At 42.8% G+C, this 18,316-nt stretch overlaps 1 protein-coding gene across 3 annotated transcripts in view; it reads left to right on the top strand.

The window, feature by feature from the left end:
- Window positions 1-2,098: 2,098 nt before the first annotated feature.
- Window positions 2,099-18,316, top strand: part of APTX (aprataxin) — a gene marked incomplete at its 5' end in the record, with an annotated part of 46,327 nt that continues 30,109 nt past the window's right edge. For 2 of the 3 annotated variants that reach the window (XM_082243489.1, XM_082243487.1), the window contains 2 exons: window positions 2,104-2,233; window positions 16,832-16,878. In XM_082243489.1, coding sequence (XP_082099615.1) covers window positions 2,104-2,233; window positions 16,832-16,878 — 177 coding nt within the window. Of the gene's footprint in view, window positions 2,234-16,831; window positions 16,879-18,316 lie in introns of all 3 variants that reach the window. The other variant, XM_082243488.1, reaches the window with a different exon arrangement.

Below are 18,316 nucleotides of genomic sequence, written 5' to 3'. Positions count from 1 at the left end.
CGGGGTGCTTTCCAACTGGGGGAGGATGGGCTTGCTGCATGAACACAGAGAATTCATAACTGACAGAACAACGGTCTGCCATGTTTACGACAGACCGGCGTTCTGTCTCCACGGGGAGCGATCGCGGGTTCCCAACGGCAATTGCGGCCGCCCGATCCGCTGATTAGCTTCCCCTATGGCGAATGGGCGCACCCCTGCTAGCAGTACAGGTACGTCGTTTCGCGGGACAGAGCCGACCTGCTGCCATAAATCTACGGAGGCAGGTCGGCAAGCAGTTAAAGTAGTTGTAAACCTCAGACATTAAATATGAACAAAGCATATCCCTTTATAGTGTGTACTTGTCTCTATTAAGAGTACTCAGTGCTAGCTGCAAGAATCACTTCTGAAAAGTTTTCCAAAAGAAAAAAGGTGACAGGGGAGGAAGCTCCAGCTGATTGATAGCCTCAACTCTTTTCCTTTCTGCTGTATGAGGAGAGGGGGGAGTTTCCCTTCCCTCCCATTAGCTCGAGCTCTCCTCACTTACTCTCTGCCTCCTTTTTTTCTGACATCTGACAAGCTTTAAAAATTCTGGACTTTGAACCGATGTAGAGAAGAGAAGTCTGCAAATAAACAGGTACAGGCGATATTTGGTTCATGTGACACATTTTGTTCAAATATTGCATGTAATATGGAAAATTTCAGTTCAATCATTTATGTGATATTTACAGCAAAATTAAAAACCGCTTGGTAAATGCCACATTAACCTGTCTAAAAGTCAGCTCACTAAAAAAAAACATTCACATGGGGGGAAGAGTTTATGTTAAAGGGCTCTTCCCGATTCCTGGCTTGATTATCTGCATGCTTAGATAATTGTCTGGTATGTATTGTGGGTGAACCCCATGCCATATATATATTTTTTTATTGTGAGCCCCCCCCAGCAAGATCCATACTAGACCCTAAGGGCATGGTATAGATTGGGAGGGAACCACATGCATTTTTCTTTTTCTTCATCTTTTTACTGTAGGCTCTTTTATTTACATATTGCTGTCGGCAGAGAATCTGCACTGACAGTAGGGATGTGTCATGGTTGTTAGGACACCAGTGCTTGCTGACTCTTTCAAAACCAGCCGCCCTAAGCTCAACTGTCACTTTAAAAAGTGCTAGGAATACCACTGTTGAATGTTTCAGTACCCGTTGAAACGGGTCTGCAGTAAAATAATGTGCAAAAACACGTCAAATACCACAAAATAAAAATTAACTCATGTGGTATTTAACATGCATTATTTTGTGAATTGCACATTCCCAAGTTAAAGGGGCTGTAAAGGCAGAAGGGTTTTTTTTTATCTTAAGCATTCTAAAAAGCTAAGATAAAAAGCCTTCTGTGTGCAGCAGCTCCCCTCAGCCCCCTCCCCCCTTAATACTTATCTGAGCCCCCTCTCTATCCAGCAATGTCCACAAGGTGCTTCAGGCATCCGGCACTCTCTCCTCATTGGCTGAGACACAGCAGCGGTGCTATTGGCTCTCGCTGCTGTCAATCAAACTCAGCCAATCAAGAAAGAGAGAGGGGGCGGGGCCAAAAAGCAGCTTAGTGTCTGAATGGATACACGGAGCTGCAGCTCAGCTCAGGTGCCCCTATAGCAAGCTACGTGCTGTGGGGACACTCAACAGGAGAGAGGGGCCAGGAGCTCCAGCTAGGGACCCGAGAAGAGGAGGATCCGGACTGCCCTGTGCAAAACCACTGCACAGATTAGGTAAGTATAACATGTTTATTATTTTTTTAGAAAAAAATACGAGACTCGTCAATCACTTTAAATAGCGCATTAGTTATTTTGACACACATAATGATGCGATATTTAACTGTTAGTGAATTGAGCCCTAAGGCCGTTGATAATATGAGTGGCATGGGGTGGAACCAGAATGTTACTATTAACCTCCTTGGGGAGATATAAGAATCTACTCAGTTCAACAGCATCCTTCAATAACAGAACTAACCAATTTCCAAAACAAAATACTTGGTCAAAAAATGTTTAAATGCTTACATATATGCTTTATTGTTATTATTGTTGTTTTTATTATTATTATTTTAATTCAATGATCATCATTAGAATTTTTTTAACAGTGAAAATGTTGGAGTGCTGGCTAGTGGGTATGGAAAAGGCCTGTAGCAGAATCAAACTACCACATGCAGTGCCAGTGGTTATTGGAAGAGGACCAGAGACACAGATTGTGGACAAAAAATGTTCCAGACAACAAGGTAACATTCTATCATTTTCAGAATAATAATATGGCACTAAGATATATTGTAAGACAGGTTAACCACTTTACAACCGGAGGATTTTGCTGTCTTCCGTCCAGGCCACTTTTTGCGATTCGGCGCTGTGCGACTTCAACTGACAATTGCGCGGTCGTGCGACGCCGTACCCAAACGAAATTTACGTCCTTTTTCTCCCACAAACAGAGCTTTCTTTTGGTGGTATTTGATCACCTGTGCGATTTTTACTTTTTGCGCTATAAACAAAAAAAGAGCGTTTATTTTGAAAAAATAACAATATTTTTCACATTTTTTTATATGAAATTCCCCCCAAAAAAGATGTAAAAACCAATTTTTTTAAAAGTTTTTGGCCAATTTGTTTTATGCTACATATGTTTGGTAAAAAAAATCGCAATAAGCGTATTTTGATTGGTTTGCGCAAAAGTTATTGCGTTTACTAACAAAGGGAAAGATTTCTGTCATTTTTGGTGTTTTTTTTTTAACGCGTAATGGCGGCGATCTGCGATTTTTTTTGCGGGACTGCGACATTGCGGCGGACAGACCGGACCCCTGACTGACATTTTTGACACTTTTGGGGGTACCAGTGACATTACTGCAGTAATCAGTGCTATATATATGCACTGTTACTGTAAAAATGACACTGGCAGGGAAGGGGTTAATTTTATTGGAGAGGGAGGGGTTAATGTATGCCTGGTGCTTACTGACGTGTAGGGGGGGAGGTGACTATGTGATTCATGGACAGATCGGATGTCCAGCTATGCTGAACAGTCCGATCTGTCACTCCCTGTCACTATGGAGATCCGCCCGCTGTGTTTACACACAGCGGGCGGATCTCCAGACTCGATCCCCGACGATCGGGTAAGAGCAGCGGCGATCGCCGCTGCTCCTCCCCTGGCCCGACTCCCGCTGTGAATGAAAACAGCGGGAGCGAGCCTCCGGCGGCGCGCAAGCGCCGCCCAGAAGGGGAGGAGTCCAGTCACGTTAATACTACGTGACTGGACGGGAACGAGCCACTCTGCCGCAGTACTATTACCGTGAGCGGTAGTAGAGTGGTTAAGCAGGCCATACACGTATAGATTTTATTCCCTTTAGCCTGCATATTTTTTTTTCAACAAATCCACTATACAGCATGGATGAACAAATCTCCCAGATTTATAAAATACCCTAGCAGTGCCTGCATCTAATTGGATGCAGTTTTTTTTTTCTGCCGACAATTTTCCACCTGATTTAGGTTGACATTTCAATCAATATTTGTCAGGTGGGAGGGTGCCAATAGGGCTGATGGCAACTTTCATCTGGTTCATCAGGAAAACGCCAATATTTGCTCTATATATGCCAACATTAGAAGAAGACTGTCGCCCACAAGCCATTTTGTAACTTCAAGTGAAGTTGTATATTAAATACGGAAGCAGAGCGGCTTCAATGATAAAAAGTGAGGCATTGGAGGGGGTCAGGCATGAGCTCCATTGGAGACTAGCATAGTTAGAATCCTAAGTTTTAGGGCTACCAGGATATACTGCAAGGAATCTGGAGGTACCCAATAGTACTATTCTAATGATCTCAGGTTCGCTATAAGGATAAAAAATTATCTTTCTGGGGCGCATGCACGGGACCAGCCAAAGCGGTTATGCCTAGGTGAAGCTCGCTCCCAAAGGGCAGATAGCCGGTAAATAAGGAGGTTTATTGGAAGACATTCGCCTTACAAATTACCACACAGGTATCTGAGAGTCCCTGGCTCACGGCGATATGGTGCTGGTCGGACACTGGCACAAAACAAAAATTCTTTAAAGAAGCCCTGGCCCGTGTTCCCGCCAAAATGGCAGCGGCTGCAGCTTCCACCTCAGTCTCAGCATGTCTTTCCACACACTCACCTAAGTCTGTTTAGGGATCCATTCCCTCCTTTCCTTACAGGGACTCTCTTTGCTCAGCAGGATTTAAATGATAATTTGCAGGGAAATACAGATAATGAAATGGCTTCTCCTGCTTTGCTAAATCAATTGGAACATATGTTCCAGAAATTACTTACCCAAACCTCTGACCACATTACTAACAGTCTCACAAAAGAGATTAGAGAACTGGGTTACAGACTATCTGACCTTGAAACACGAGTGGATGACATTGAGAATAATACACAAATTTACACTGCAGAAATAGAGAATCTTAAAGAAGAAAACATTCTGTTACAGTCTCGCCTGGAAGATTTTTAAAATAGGGCACGGCGCTCTAACTTACTCATTGGGGGCATACCTGAAACTGTGATTGATTTACATGCCACCATGCTTGCATTTTTTCAAGAGCTGCAACCAGCTATCCCAGTTGAGCAATTTGAAATGGACAGGGTCCATTGTGCACTATCGGTTAGAAAACCTGGTGATCCACCTCGCCATATTATTGCTAAATTCCATTTCTATCGCACGAAAGAGCAACTCCTATCTGCAGCTAGAGAGAAAGATATTTTAAACTTTTAGGGTCATACCTATCAAATCTTTGCCAATCTTTCTCCTCTCACCATCCACAAACGTAGAGCTTTGAAACCTCTACTCCAAGTTTTATTGCAACAGCAAATCTCCTACCAATGGGGTTTCCCCTTCTCCATCCGCTTTACCTTCCAAGGCATCAAGTACGTCTGTCGCTCAGCAGAAGACCTACAGTCCACCCTTCTGTCGGACCCTCTGAAAGTTAAGGAAATTCCTCGTCGGAAATCTATCTCAGGCTTTCCACAGAAACATCCACAAATCAACGGAAGGAAAGAAAGACCAAGCCCGCATAAATGTGGTCGCTTCATCTCTCCAGCTCCTGACCCAACGGACTCTATGGACACCAGCGGTATATATCGTAGTCCCACTTTACTGTGGTTTCTCCCTTCTCTTTGGGTTTACTACTCTATTGTCCCTGTTTGACCTCACCAACTACATGAACCCACCTAATATTCAACTCACCATGCTGTTTTGCCATTATGACAGACTTCCGCTTTTTGTCAATATGCTTTGGGAACTTCAGTTTTTCTTTTGTGCATACTAATCAACCTAATTTCTTTTTTTCCTCTCATGACTATTTCCTATGGTTACTTAATTTATGCCTTCAGACCTCCGCTGGCCGGTTGGGTCCCCCTTGGGGTTCTCGCCAGGTGTATCAAGGGTCTGTGGGCATAGTCCGGGCTCTGCTGCCCTACTAGTTTATTATGATATTACTATGTAGTTTGGTTGTCTGCTCCCTCATGGGTTGCTCCGTGCACTCTCACCGGTTGCCCTCAAGGGTTCCATTTATATGGGTCTCTTGACGCTGACCTTTCTTCCCTTGATGGGGAACCCTTGTTTACCCACCAACGGAAACCATTTATGTATGATTTTACATATGTCTTTGCCTTATAGCTTATTTTTATTTTGTGCCTTACCTCTTCTGCTTTCCCCTTCTCTCTCTACTCTGAGTGGGGCTTGCCTCCACAGGGTATTACTCTTTATTTCATAGCACATCTCCAGACACCTTATCATGGCCCTGTTGATGATTCTTTCATTAAACTTCCAGGGTCTTAATATTCCCCATAAACGCACTAAGGCTTTCCGTACATTCACTTCCTTGAAGTCCCAAATTCTATGTCTACAAGAAACCCACTTTTTGATTAACTCCACCCATACATTTTTCAGCCCCAAAGTCCCACAGGTTTATACGGCCTTAGCTGATACCAAACAACGTGGGGTACTAATAGCCTTCCACCGCAACACTCCCTTTTCGCTCCTGAAGGAGATAAAAGATCCTGATGGACGATACCTGATCCTCACTGGACATCTCATGGACACGGCGGTCACCATTGTATCTTATTATGTCCCCAATAAAAATCCTGCACCCTTTCTATCTCCTCTTTTACAGGTGGTTGACTCCCATAAAATTGGAACATTAATATCAGCTGGTAACTTCAAACGAGGTTATCTCACCTTTTTTGGACAAATCCCCAGCAGCTCCTTCGTTGAACTCCAAAAGACTCTTTAGCTCAATTACTCATACAATACAACCTTGTTGACTCGCGGAGGGAATTTAATCCAACCAAAAGGAGATATATGAAAAACACTGCTAAATGGCCATGTACATTCATATTGTAGAAGGACACCTTCATCCCAATTGTATATGTAAATGTTTCAAAGACTCCACATGAAGCAGATGCGAGGTTGCCCAAATATAGTGGTGGGAGACGCCAATCCACCCCACATACAGTAGGTCATCACATCCGCGACATGGGGGGTCAGAGAAAAATAGGAGAAAGGGGGGGCCCTTAGGTGGGATTTTGTTGTTTTATACAAACTGTAAGAATAAGGCCAAAATGAATAAAAAATTATTTTATTACATCAAAAAAGACATTTAAAAGTGCAAAAGACAGAATGAGTACATTCCAGCATATAAATGCATTGTAATAAATAGGACATGGAAAGGTACCCATATCCAAAAGACCCCAAAAGGCACTTTCAAATGTGGATCATGTATACGTTGCCCTTGGGTTTATGAAGCCAAGGGTATACGTTTGCCAAACAGAGAATGGCACAACTGTAAATCATTTGCAGACTGTATGACACGGGGAGTTATTTATCTTATGACGTGCCAGTGCAAGGCCTTTTACGTTGGCAAGACTATCAGACAGTTCGGCCAAGGTATAGGCGACCATCTGAATTGTTCAGGAGGTGGTAAGACCTTGACAAGTGTCACTAGACACATTGGTTTACACCATAGGTATAACAATGAAGTGGTGTCCTTTTTCGTGTTGGAGGTTATTCCCCAGGATCCCCGGGGAGGGGACTGGGATAGACGAATCTTACAAAGAGAAACATTATGGATTGAGCGCCTCAATGCCACCTCCCCACCAGGGATTAATGAGATGTTGACATATAAGTATTTTCTATGACATCAGTAAATCTATCCCCAATAATTTGGGGAACCTTTTTGAGCGATTTCTTGATTACTGATCGCATGTCTGTGTATTTTTTTCGTTTTTTTAGTTTTTGGAATCCCTTTATTGTTGTTTTGTTTTGTTTACTTTGTTCTTTTTGATATATATCCCTCTGTCTTTTCAATTGCTTGTCTGTGGTGGACTTTCGTGTGCGCGCCGCCTCTTGAGCCGTCCCTGTTCTTTTGGGTGTGGATCTCTTATAGGGGGGGAGGGGACATAGTTAAAATGTTCTTTTTTTTCTACGATATCTTCTGTCTGTTACATACACCCGTTTAGTGGTTGTCATTGTAATATATTGTATTGTTCTTTTATGTATTGATGTATATTATACACATTGTATTGTAATCCATGGCTGATTCTTACAGCTCCTTGCTTGCTCCCTCAATGCGGCACCCCTAGTTGCGCCCCTCCCTCTGCTTTCACTGATTGGTATCTGTGCCCCGGTTGCGCCGTGGTCCCATGGGCGGGTGCGCGCTGTCAGGAGGGGGGGTGGGTTCCTCGACGGACTAGTTCCGGCCGCGGTCTCCGCCTCCCCTGGCAGATCGAGCTGTGGAGCTCCACTCCGTATGGCTTCCGGTTTGCAGTGCGCATGCGCATTTTGACAGCGGGTCCGGTACGTCATTTCCGGTCTTTCGGATTGAATGACGCCCGGATTGTGGCGCAATTTAAGACGCTACCCCAGCGTGCTAATAGTCTCAGTCGGCCATTTGTGGTGTGCGATCCAGGCATCAGGTATCTGAACTCTCCGTTTCTATCCTTATCATTATTATTTTTGGATGATATTGATACTTAAATCTCATTATCTTAATACCTTACCATTTTTTCTTATTATCTCAGTTTCCTGGTCTTGAATGCTCACGACCTGCATACAAGTTGATATATACTATACTGGGATTCTCTTGGTGTTTTTCCCTGTTATGGGTCAAATCACGGGGTCTTACAGTTCAAACCGTAGAGCCTGTCGACAGCACATTGAGGCCGCCTGTGTGTTTTCTCTTGCAAAAGACCATATTCTGGTATGATTATACTGACTTAACATTATATATTTTATTTTTTATCTACTTTCAAAAATATTTTTATAAATACTCCTTTTCTAATATAAATCCCCTCTCTTCAGGTGCGCAATGCTGAGGATTGGGCTATGTCAAACTGATATGGGGCATTCTCCCCGCTATCAATTTTAGACTGTGGAGGACCTTGTGGGTACATTAGAGGCATTTATCCCACTTATAGATATAGGTGGGTCCCTCTTCCTCTCCCTGTCTCTTGAAATATAGTCTACTCATTTTTTACATGCATCTTTTTCTGATTCAATTAATATTCTTTATTTTCTCTATTCTTGGGTTGGCCTTCCTTTCTTGCATGCCACCGCACTCGCCTGGGGGACCTTTTGATGTGGTTGGGGTTTTTGATGCCAACCAAATTCCATCTATGTTTATCCCTTTGGGATTCAGGGATGGGGGGGCGCACACTGGGGTTGCTTTGGGGACGCAATCTTTGAGCTCCTTTTATAAATGTATGTATATGAGTTATGTGATTCTAGCACATGTATCTGTTTATATAGAATACTTCTGAAGAAGCGGTCTTAACACCGCGAAACATGTAAAGTGTTGTGGATGGACATCGGAGCTTTCATATTACCAATTACCGGATGTTCTGGTTTCTGTGAAAAGTCTGTACCTTTCCATGTCCTATTTATTACAATGCATTTATATGCTGGAATGTACTCATTCTGTCTTTTGCACATTTAAATGTCTTTTTTGATGTAATAAAATAATTTTTTATTCATTTTGGCCTTATTCTTACAGTTTGTATAAAACACCATTAAAATCCCACCTAAGGCCCCCCCCCCCCCCCTTTCTCCTATTTTTCTCTGACCCTCCATGTCGCGGATGTGAGGTGGATTGGCGTCTTCCACCACTATATTTGGGCAACCTCGCATCTGCTTCATGTGGAGTCTTTGAAACTTTTACAAAAGGAGATATACCGGTACTCATTTTTCACATTCACATAATTCCTTTTCTTGTATAGATCATATCCTCCTTTCTACCAGCATGGCTCCTGAAATCCTTTCTTTTACAATTATTCCTATCACTTGGTCAGATCATAGTGCAGTTTGTACTGCTCTAACTTCAACCGTTCCTAAAGCTCGTGATCCCACCTGGTATATGAGCGATACTTTCCTAAAAATCCAACTCATTGCTCTGAATTAGCTAATGCCCTCTCTGATTATTTAACTCTTAACGCCACACCTGAAATTTCACCCTTTGGGAGGCGCACAAACCGGTTCTCAGGGGAATATGTATGCGTCAAATGGCCCATTTTAAAAGGGAACGTAGAACCCTTAGTAATAAGCTAGAATCAACTTTTAATGACTGTTATACAGCATTCCAACACGATCCCTCAACTGCCTGGAAACTTGAATTAGAAAAAGCTAGACTGGAATTTTACTTTTTTCTTACCGAGTCGGCAGACAAAACTCTTCGCAGATCCCGACATAACTTTTATCTCAAATCTAATAAACCAGACACCCCTATGGTTCGCATGCTTAAGGCGTTACATGACCCTGTTAAGCATATCCGACTTAAAATCACGAAAGACACCTATTCTAGTACCCTGTCAAAATTCTCACAAAATTTAGATCACATCTTGCAACATTGTATACGTCTGAAGGTGAATTAGACCCTAACGCAGCCACATCTTTTTTTCTAACCCAAACCTTCCCTTTCTTTCTGCTACTCAAATGGAATTGATGGAGGCTCCCATTACGCAGAGTGAAATTCTGGAGATCATTAAAACTTTAAAAGGTAATAAGAGACCAGGCCCTGATGGGTTCTCTGCACTTTACTACCAAACTTTTTCATCCGTTTTAGCCACTCTTTTATCCAATGCTTTTAATCTCTTCTTCATTGTACTTCTCTAGTTAGGGACTCCCTCATAGCTACTATCTGTATGATTCCTAAACCTCATGTAGACAATTCCATCTGGTCTAATTATCGACCTATCTCCTTATTGAATTTGAATATTAAAATTCTGGTTAAAATCATTGCTCAGAGACTAGATAACTTTATAGGTGAGATCATTCATCGTGATCAAATGGGCTTTATACCCAGGCGACAAACTCCTTTATTTGTTTAGAGTTCTCCCGATCTCGGTATCGGTCCACTTTTTCCGTGTCTTGCAGCGTAGAGCTTTCTCATTTACATGGGATCGCACCCGGCCACGGATTCCCAGATCTACTTTGCTTCTTCTCAAGGTCCGCGGCGGACTAGGTTTTCCTAACTTTGTTTCGTATTACAGAGCTGCCCAGATTGCCCTGTTACCAAATATCATGCCACTAAAGAAATTCCACTTTGGGTAGCTATTAAATCTACCGAACTTGATCCCTATTCAGTATCCAACCTCCTCTGGTTCAATCCTAAATCTCGTCCACCTGGTCTGAACTCAATTACTAAACACACCCTTTCAATCTGGGATAATGTGAAAACCACATATGGACTTCAGTCTGCACACAGCCCCCTTCTTTCCTTCTTACAAAATCCATTATTCTATCCTGCCTGAGTTTCCCCAAGATCTTTCCGCAATTGGACCACCACCGGGCTAACTCGCTTGTATAACATGGCTTATTACCATTCCCGGATCTATGTGAAACTTTTCACTTGCCCAACTCTGAAATATTCCGTTATTTGCAAATCAAAAATTTTCATTCTACACACACGTCTAGAGATGACCCTTTAATCAGCTATCGCCCTTCGAACACATATGCTATACAGAGCCTCATGCCAGAGGCTTAATTTCAAAATTGTACCTGTAACTACTTACCAAACCTGATATTGGTCCCCCCAACATATGTGACAAAATGGGTACCTGTAACTACTTACCGAACCTGATATTGGTCCCCCCAACATATGTGGCAAAATGGGAATCTGATTTAGGTCGCACCTTAACCACTAAGACCGGAAGATTTTCCTGCTTAATGACCAGGCCCTATTTTGCGATTTGGCACTGCGTTACTTTAATGGAAAATTGTGCGGTCTTGCGACGCTGTACCCAAAAAAAATTGACATCCTTTTTTCCCACAAATAGAGCTTTCTTTTGGTGGTATTTGATCACCTGTGCAATATTTATTTTTTGTGCTATAAACAAAAAAAAGCGACAATTTTGAAAACATATTTTTCACATTCTTCTATATGACATTCTCAAAAAAAAAATTAAAAATCAAAATGTTTTAACTTTTTAGGCCAATTTTTTTGCTACATATTTTTGGTAAAAAAAATTTTGCAATAAGCGTATTTTGATTGGTTTGCACAAAAGTTTATCGCGTCTACTAACTACGGGAAAGATTTGTCATTTTTAATATTTTTTTTTTTATTAGTAATGGCGGTGATCTGCAATTTTTATTTTTTTGTGGGACTGTGACATTGCGGCGCACAGATTGGACCCCTAACTGACATTTTTCGGGGTACCAGTGACATTACTACAGTATTCAGTGCTAAAAATATGCACTGTTACTGTAATGACACTGGCAGGGAAGGGGTTAACAGTATAGGTCAGGGCTTGACAAACCCCGGGCGCCAGGTCGTGTTGGCGACTAGAATTAGCGACCTGGCGCCTTGGGTGCACTGCAGGAGGTGTCCTGTCCCTTTTGCGCCCCCCCACCCTCTCAGCGAGTGCACGGACTACCGCTCCATCCGATAATTGAGGCCACGGCTTTTCTCTTCAGTGAGAGAACGGGGAACTGGCGCCCTCTTGTGGTGGCCGGGAGTTTGACAAGCAGTCACTGATGGCTGTTGCCCCTGCCTGTCCATCTCCTTCCCAAGAGGAGATGAGAGGGAAGTTTTTGCAGGCTTCATCTCCCTGTCCACATAATTTTTTTTTTTTCTTTTTTTTTTTTTCAATTATTATAAAAAATAATAATCTATTTATTTTTTTTCAATTATTATTTAAAAAAAAATGATGTATAGAAAGGGGCCTTCGGCTGTGTGGCTGTGGCATGGCGATGAGGAAAAAAAAAAAAAAAAATATATATATATATAAAAATTTTTTCCTCATCGCCATGCCAAAGCCGAAGGCCCCTTTCACACAGGCTGTCTGATCAGGTCCGCCTGTCAGTTTCTCAGGCAGACCTGATCGGACCCTTCAGTCTCCTCTATGGAGCGGTAATCTGCCGCCATCTGATCCTGCCCGCCAAAAACAGACGGATGGTGGTTCTATTTTCTATCCATCCCGTGGATCGGATCAGATGGCATCGCATGGAAACAGACAGACAGTCTGTTTCCATCCGATTGCACTATAGAGGAGAGTGGGGTTCTAGTCGTCTTTATGTGTAAATTTAGTATATTATTTTTTGGAAAATAAAGCTTGGTTGTTTGTTTAAAAAAAATAAAAAAAAATGGCTCCTAACTTTTTTAGCTGGCTCCTAGATTTCAGGAAAATTTGTCAAGCCCTGGTATAGGTGATCAAGGGATTAAATGTCACCCTAGGGGAGTGATTCTAACTGTATGGGGGTTGGACTTGTGAAATGATCACAGAGACATGCGATCCTTTATAGCAGGATCACACAAGCTCTGTGATCATTGCAGTGAGAAGAATGCTCGGGGAGCGATCGCGGGTGTCAGACGGCAATCGGAGCCACCTGACATCCGCATCAGCTTCCCCGCTGACTATCTGGGGCGAGAGTGCAAGTCCAGTTTCTTGCAGTGGAAATGTGTTGCTTCTTTTTGCAATATTAGGTCTGAATGTGATTATAGCAAGCGGACTGTTTCCTCTGCTCACTGGCTTACATATTTTTCTCATTATGGTGTCCTTTTATGAAACGGAGATGAGCAGTGATCCTGCTGATCGCAGCTCATTTCCGATCATTTTATGAAACAGAAATGATCAGCGGAGAACATGTTCTTCGCTGATCATCTCTTCACACGGGAATCTGTCATTGCCTGTCACAGAAACAACCAGGTTATGAAGCTGCGATCTCCGCACTTCACTGGCGATCTGTGTCAGAATTCACACTCCCGGATTCGCCAGCCTGGAGCTTGTGAATCTGGGAGTGAGACCAAATCGGGGGAGAACTGAGGGGGAAGAAGGAAGATTATTGACATCCTTCTTCCTCGTTCAGACCCCTCAACACAGTAATCATGCCCCCCTGCCATATTTATGTATGTATATACATGTGTGTATATATATACACACATACATGTAGATATATGTTTAGTGTGTGTGTGTGTGTGTGTGTGTGTGTGTATATATATATATATATATATGTAAGGGGACTATTATTTATTAACATTAGTGGGGATCGTGTACTCAGCAGTGATAATCTATCACTGCTTGTTAAAGAGCGCCAGTGATTTTCATAGTACGGTAATCTTGCTTTGTCTCACGAGATTACAGGCCCTCCCATTAACTTCTACACAGATCTCTGCCATTCTCCGAGGAAACACTTCTCCTCTGATCACCCTGGGAGAACTGAAGTTCTCTGCTTCATAAAAGGGTGCCAGAGGAGATAATTTTCCCCGGAGAACTGCAGAGAAGCGAACAGAGAAAAAAATTCACCCTTTCATAAACGTACACATAGAAAAAGGTAAGGATGCAATGAAGTTTGTGAAAATCCTTGAAATGTATATAACTTGAGAGTGATTACTTTTCCCCTCAGTAAAACTTGATTTCCAGTTTGTTTGAGGAAAAACATTCTCTGGCACCTTACCTATATAAAAATTAGTATCCTTTGTTACTTCTGTAGATATTGTTGTAGGTTTTGCAAGCAATTTCTAAAACACACTGCTAAAGGAGGAACTTTCCACTGTAACCACCTAATCGGATTTTCAGTAAGAAAAGCTGCCACCCCAAAATTTAAAAGCCGTAACGGCTATAGCAGGGTGATGCCTAAAATTTGTCTTTATGCGTCCTGGTGGACATCTAGTATAAGCAGTGATCCAATCCCATGAGCAAGGGGTTGGAATTTTGGCATATGATTATATACAGTATCTCACAAAAGTGAGTACACCCCTCACATTTTTGTAAATATTTTATTATATCTTTTCATGTGACAAGACTGAAGAAATAACACTTTGCTACAATGTAAAGTAGTGAGTGTACAGCTTGTATAACAGTGTAAATTTGCTGTCCCCTTAAAATAACTCAACATACAGCGATTAATGTCTAAACCACTGGCAACAAAAGTGGGTACACCCCTATGTGAAAATGTCCAGATTGGGCCCAAAGTATCAATAGTTTGTGTGGCCACCATTATTTTCTAGCACTGCCTTAACCCTTTTGGGCATGGGGTTCACCAGAGCTTTACAGGTTGCCACTAGAGTCCTCTTCCACTCCTCCATGACAATATCACTGAGCTAGTGGATGTTAAGAGACCTTGCGCTCCTCCACCTTCCGTTTGAGGATGCTCAATAGAGTTTAGGTCTGGAGACATGCTTGGTCAGTCCATCACCTTTATCCCTAGCTTCTTTAGCAAGGCAGTAGTCGTCTTGGAGGTGTGTTTGAGGTCGTTATCATGTTGGAATACTTCCCTGTGGCCCAGTCTCCGAAGGGAGGGGGATCATGCTCTGCTTCAGTATGTCACAGTACATGTTGGCATTCATGGTTCCCTCAATGAACTCTAGCTCCCCAGTGCCAGCAGCACTCATGCAGCCCCAGACCATGACACTCCCACCACCATGCTTGACTGTAGGCAAGACACACTTGTCTTTGTACTCCTCACCTGGTTGCCGCCACACACACTCTGAACCAAATAGGTTTATCTTGGTTTCATCAGACCACAGGATATGGTTCCAGTAAGCCATGTCCTTAGTCTGCTTGTCTTCAGCAAACTGTTTGTGGACTTTCTTATGCATCATTTTTAGAAGAGGCTTCCTTCTGGGACAACAGCCATGCAGACCAGTTTGATGCAGTGTGGGGCGTATGGTCTGAGCAGTGACAGGCTAACCCCCCACCCCTTCAATCTCTGCAGCAATGCTGGCAGCACTCATACATCTATTTCCCAAAGACAACCTCTGGATATGACGCTGAACACGTGCACTCAGCCTCTTTGGTTGACCATGGTGAGGCCTGTTCTGAGTGGAACCTGTCCTGTTAAACCGCTTTATGGTCTTGGCCACCCTGCTGCTGCTAAGTTTCAGGGTCTTGGCAATCTTCTTATCGCCTAGGCCATCTTTATATAGAGCAACAATTCTTTTTTACAGATCCTTAGAGAGTTCTTTGTTAAAATTCCAGTGACCAGTATGAGAGAGTGAGAGCGATAACACCAAATTTAACACACCTTGTCTCCATTCACACCTGAGACCTTGTAACACGAATGAGTCCCATTGGGGAGGGAAAATGGCTAATTGGGCCCAATTTGGACATTTTCACTTAGGGGTGTACTCACTTTTGTTGCTAGTGGTTTAGACATTAATGGCTGTGTGTTGAGTTATTTTGAGGGGACAGCAAATTTACACAATTTGTAATTTCTTCAGTGTTGTCACATGAAAAGATATAATAAAAATATTTACAAAAATGTGAGGGGTGTACTCACTTTTGTGAAATACTTTATAATATTATTGCCATTGATATACAGTATATCATAATATTGCCAGGGTTGTAATGAAGGGAAGTGTGAATTTTTGATAGTCCTAGAGGATCCTAGCTAGCTGCAGTCTTTAACGTGATTTGTAAAGTCCCTTTTTTGTTAATTAAAAATAACAAACGTATTATATTTGCTCTGTGCAGTGGTTTTGCACAGAGCAGCCCAGATCCCCCTCTTCTCAGGGTTCCTCTTCGGCGCTCCTGGCCGTTCCCCCCTGTTGTGCCCCCCAGTTAGCAGCCTGCTATGGGGGCACTCGAGCCAAGTGGCAGCTCCGTGTGTCCATTCAGACATGGAGCCACAAGCCGCCCCGCCCCCTTTCTCTCCTCATTGGCTGATTGACTTTGACAGCAGCGGGAGCCAATGGCGCTGCGCTGCTGTCTTAGCCAATGAGGAGTTCTGGGCAGCTGAGACACTCCTGAAACATCACTGGATCTAGATGGGGCTCAGGTAAATATTAGGGGGCTGCTGCACACAAAAGGCTTTTTATCCTAAAGGAGTTGTAAATGCAGAAGGTTTTTTTTATCTTAATGCATTGTATGCAATACAATTTTAGATGAAAAGTCTTTTGTGTGTAGCAGCCGCCCCATCACCCCCTAATACTTACCTGAGCCCCCTCTCTATCCAGCTATGTCCACGAGTCCCTGGGCCGTACGGGACTCTCCCTCCTGTTTGGCTGAGACACAAAGTCAGTTAGCCAATCAGGAGAGAGAAGGGATGGGGCAGAACGGCAGTTCCGTATCTGAATGGACACACGGAGCTGCAGCTTGGCTCTGGTGCCCCCATAGCAAGCTGCTTGCGGTGGGGTACTTGACAGGAGGGAGGGGCCTGGAGCACCAAAAAGGGACCCGAGAAGAGGAGTATCCGTGCTGCCCTGTGCAAAAATCACTGCACAGAGGAGGTAAGTAAAACATGTTTGGTATTTAAAAAAAAAAACACAAGACTTTACAATCACTTTAACACATAGAATGCATTAGGATAAAAAAACTTCTGCCCTTACAACCACTTAAAATTATTATTTAGTTATCCTAACAATATCTAGTTTTTTCATCTTTTTTTTCTTTTGCAGTGCAGCTGACATCGGACTGCAATAAAGGTTATGTAAAGGTCAAGCAGGTAATTCTTTATGTACTTTTCTCTTGAGGCTGTAATTCTAAAAATAGTTTTGCTTACTATAGTATATCAGTTTCAGTTCTATGAAGTTCAAGAAACCATAAATCAATTTTGACTACAGGCTAAAAAAAAAAAAATGTTTTTATTAATACGTGTAATATGTTTAAGGTTCATATGGTCTGCCTACAATTTGCAATGTAAGATGCAAATTTAAATTAAATAAGCATGGAAGTTTTATATTTACTTAATAAATATTATGAATAAATTGTTTGTGCTACTTTGCAGCTTTTGCTTTTTTCCATTCTAGAAGTGTAGATCCTCAGACAGAAAACCAGCGTAGTTCTTTTTTTTAGATACAATTTATCATGCCTGTTATACAGTTTCTAGAAATAAAAGGAAAATCTTAAAGTGGAGTTCCACCCTAAAATGATACTTACCTCCATCTTCTCGCTCCGGGTCACCTGAAAAACAAATGGATAATCGCAATTTTTTTTTTATTTTTTACTTACCTCGTTTAGAAGAAAATATACTTACGTTACTTCCTTCTTCCTCCTCTCGGCGGCCACGGCGAGTCGTCACTTCCTGGCATGCAATGATTCCTGGGAGCTGAACATCATCGCTCCCAGGAATCAATGCGCCTGCACCGGCCCCGACGTCAGTTCCGGTGCAGGCGCCGTCATACCTTGCAAAACAGCTTCTGGACATGCCCAGAAGCTGTGCAGGGATGACGCTGCGGCACCGGAAGTGACGGCGGGGCCGGTGCAGTGCATCGTGGGACGAAGAAGACGGAAGAGGACACAGAAGAGGATCACGCTGGCTTCAAGCTGCCCACACCTGAGATGGCAGCGCTGGAGAATACATTTTCAAGGTAAGTATTTCTTCTTGCAGGTAAGTGCGAACCGGGACAGATCAGAGGCTAGCCATTGTGGAATGCACTAGCCCTGACTGTCCCGGGGGTATTTTTATTAAAAAAAAAAAGTTAACTGGGTGGAACTCCGCTTTAAAGACTGAATCACAGTGCAGGGACTGGTGTTTTTCCACACTGTTATCCAGCATGAGCACATAGAAAACTGTTTGTTTTCTATGTGCCCCGTTTACACCACAATGTAAACAAAGTGCATTTTGGTGTGAATGGGGCACAAAGCCGGCAGTGGCTTGAACAAAACAAACTTTCAGATTCTCCCATCATTCATAGTGGATTGGGGAATCCTCCAGCTATGCCATTGTGTTCTGACGGTGGGGAGCCTTCCCCACTGTTAGAATACAATGATCATCTCTGATCGATTGGGAAAAAACAGGCTGGTTGTACAGACGTTGATTGTCCAGTGGAAAAAGTTCACTAAACAATGGTCTGTTCCTCTAGCTGATCCTGTTGTCTCAATCTAAAAGAAACCTCAAACTGGACCTACTGAAGATGTTCCTTCTTTCAAAGATTTTGCAG

The sequence above is a fragment of the Pelophylax lessonae genome (genome assembly GCF_965119305.1).
Source record: "Pelophylax lessonae genome assembly, chromosome: 1".
Lineage (NCBI taxonomy): Eukaryota > Metazoa > Chordata > Amphibia > Anura > Ranidae > Pelophylax > Pelophylax lessonae.
This window is presented reverse-complemented; position numbering and strand designations above follow the sequence as displayed.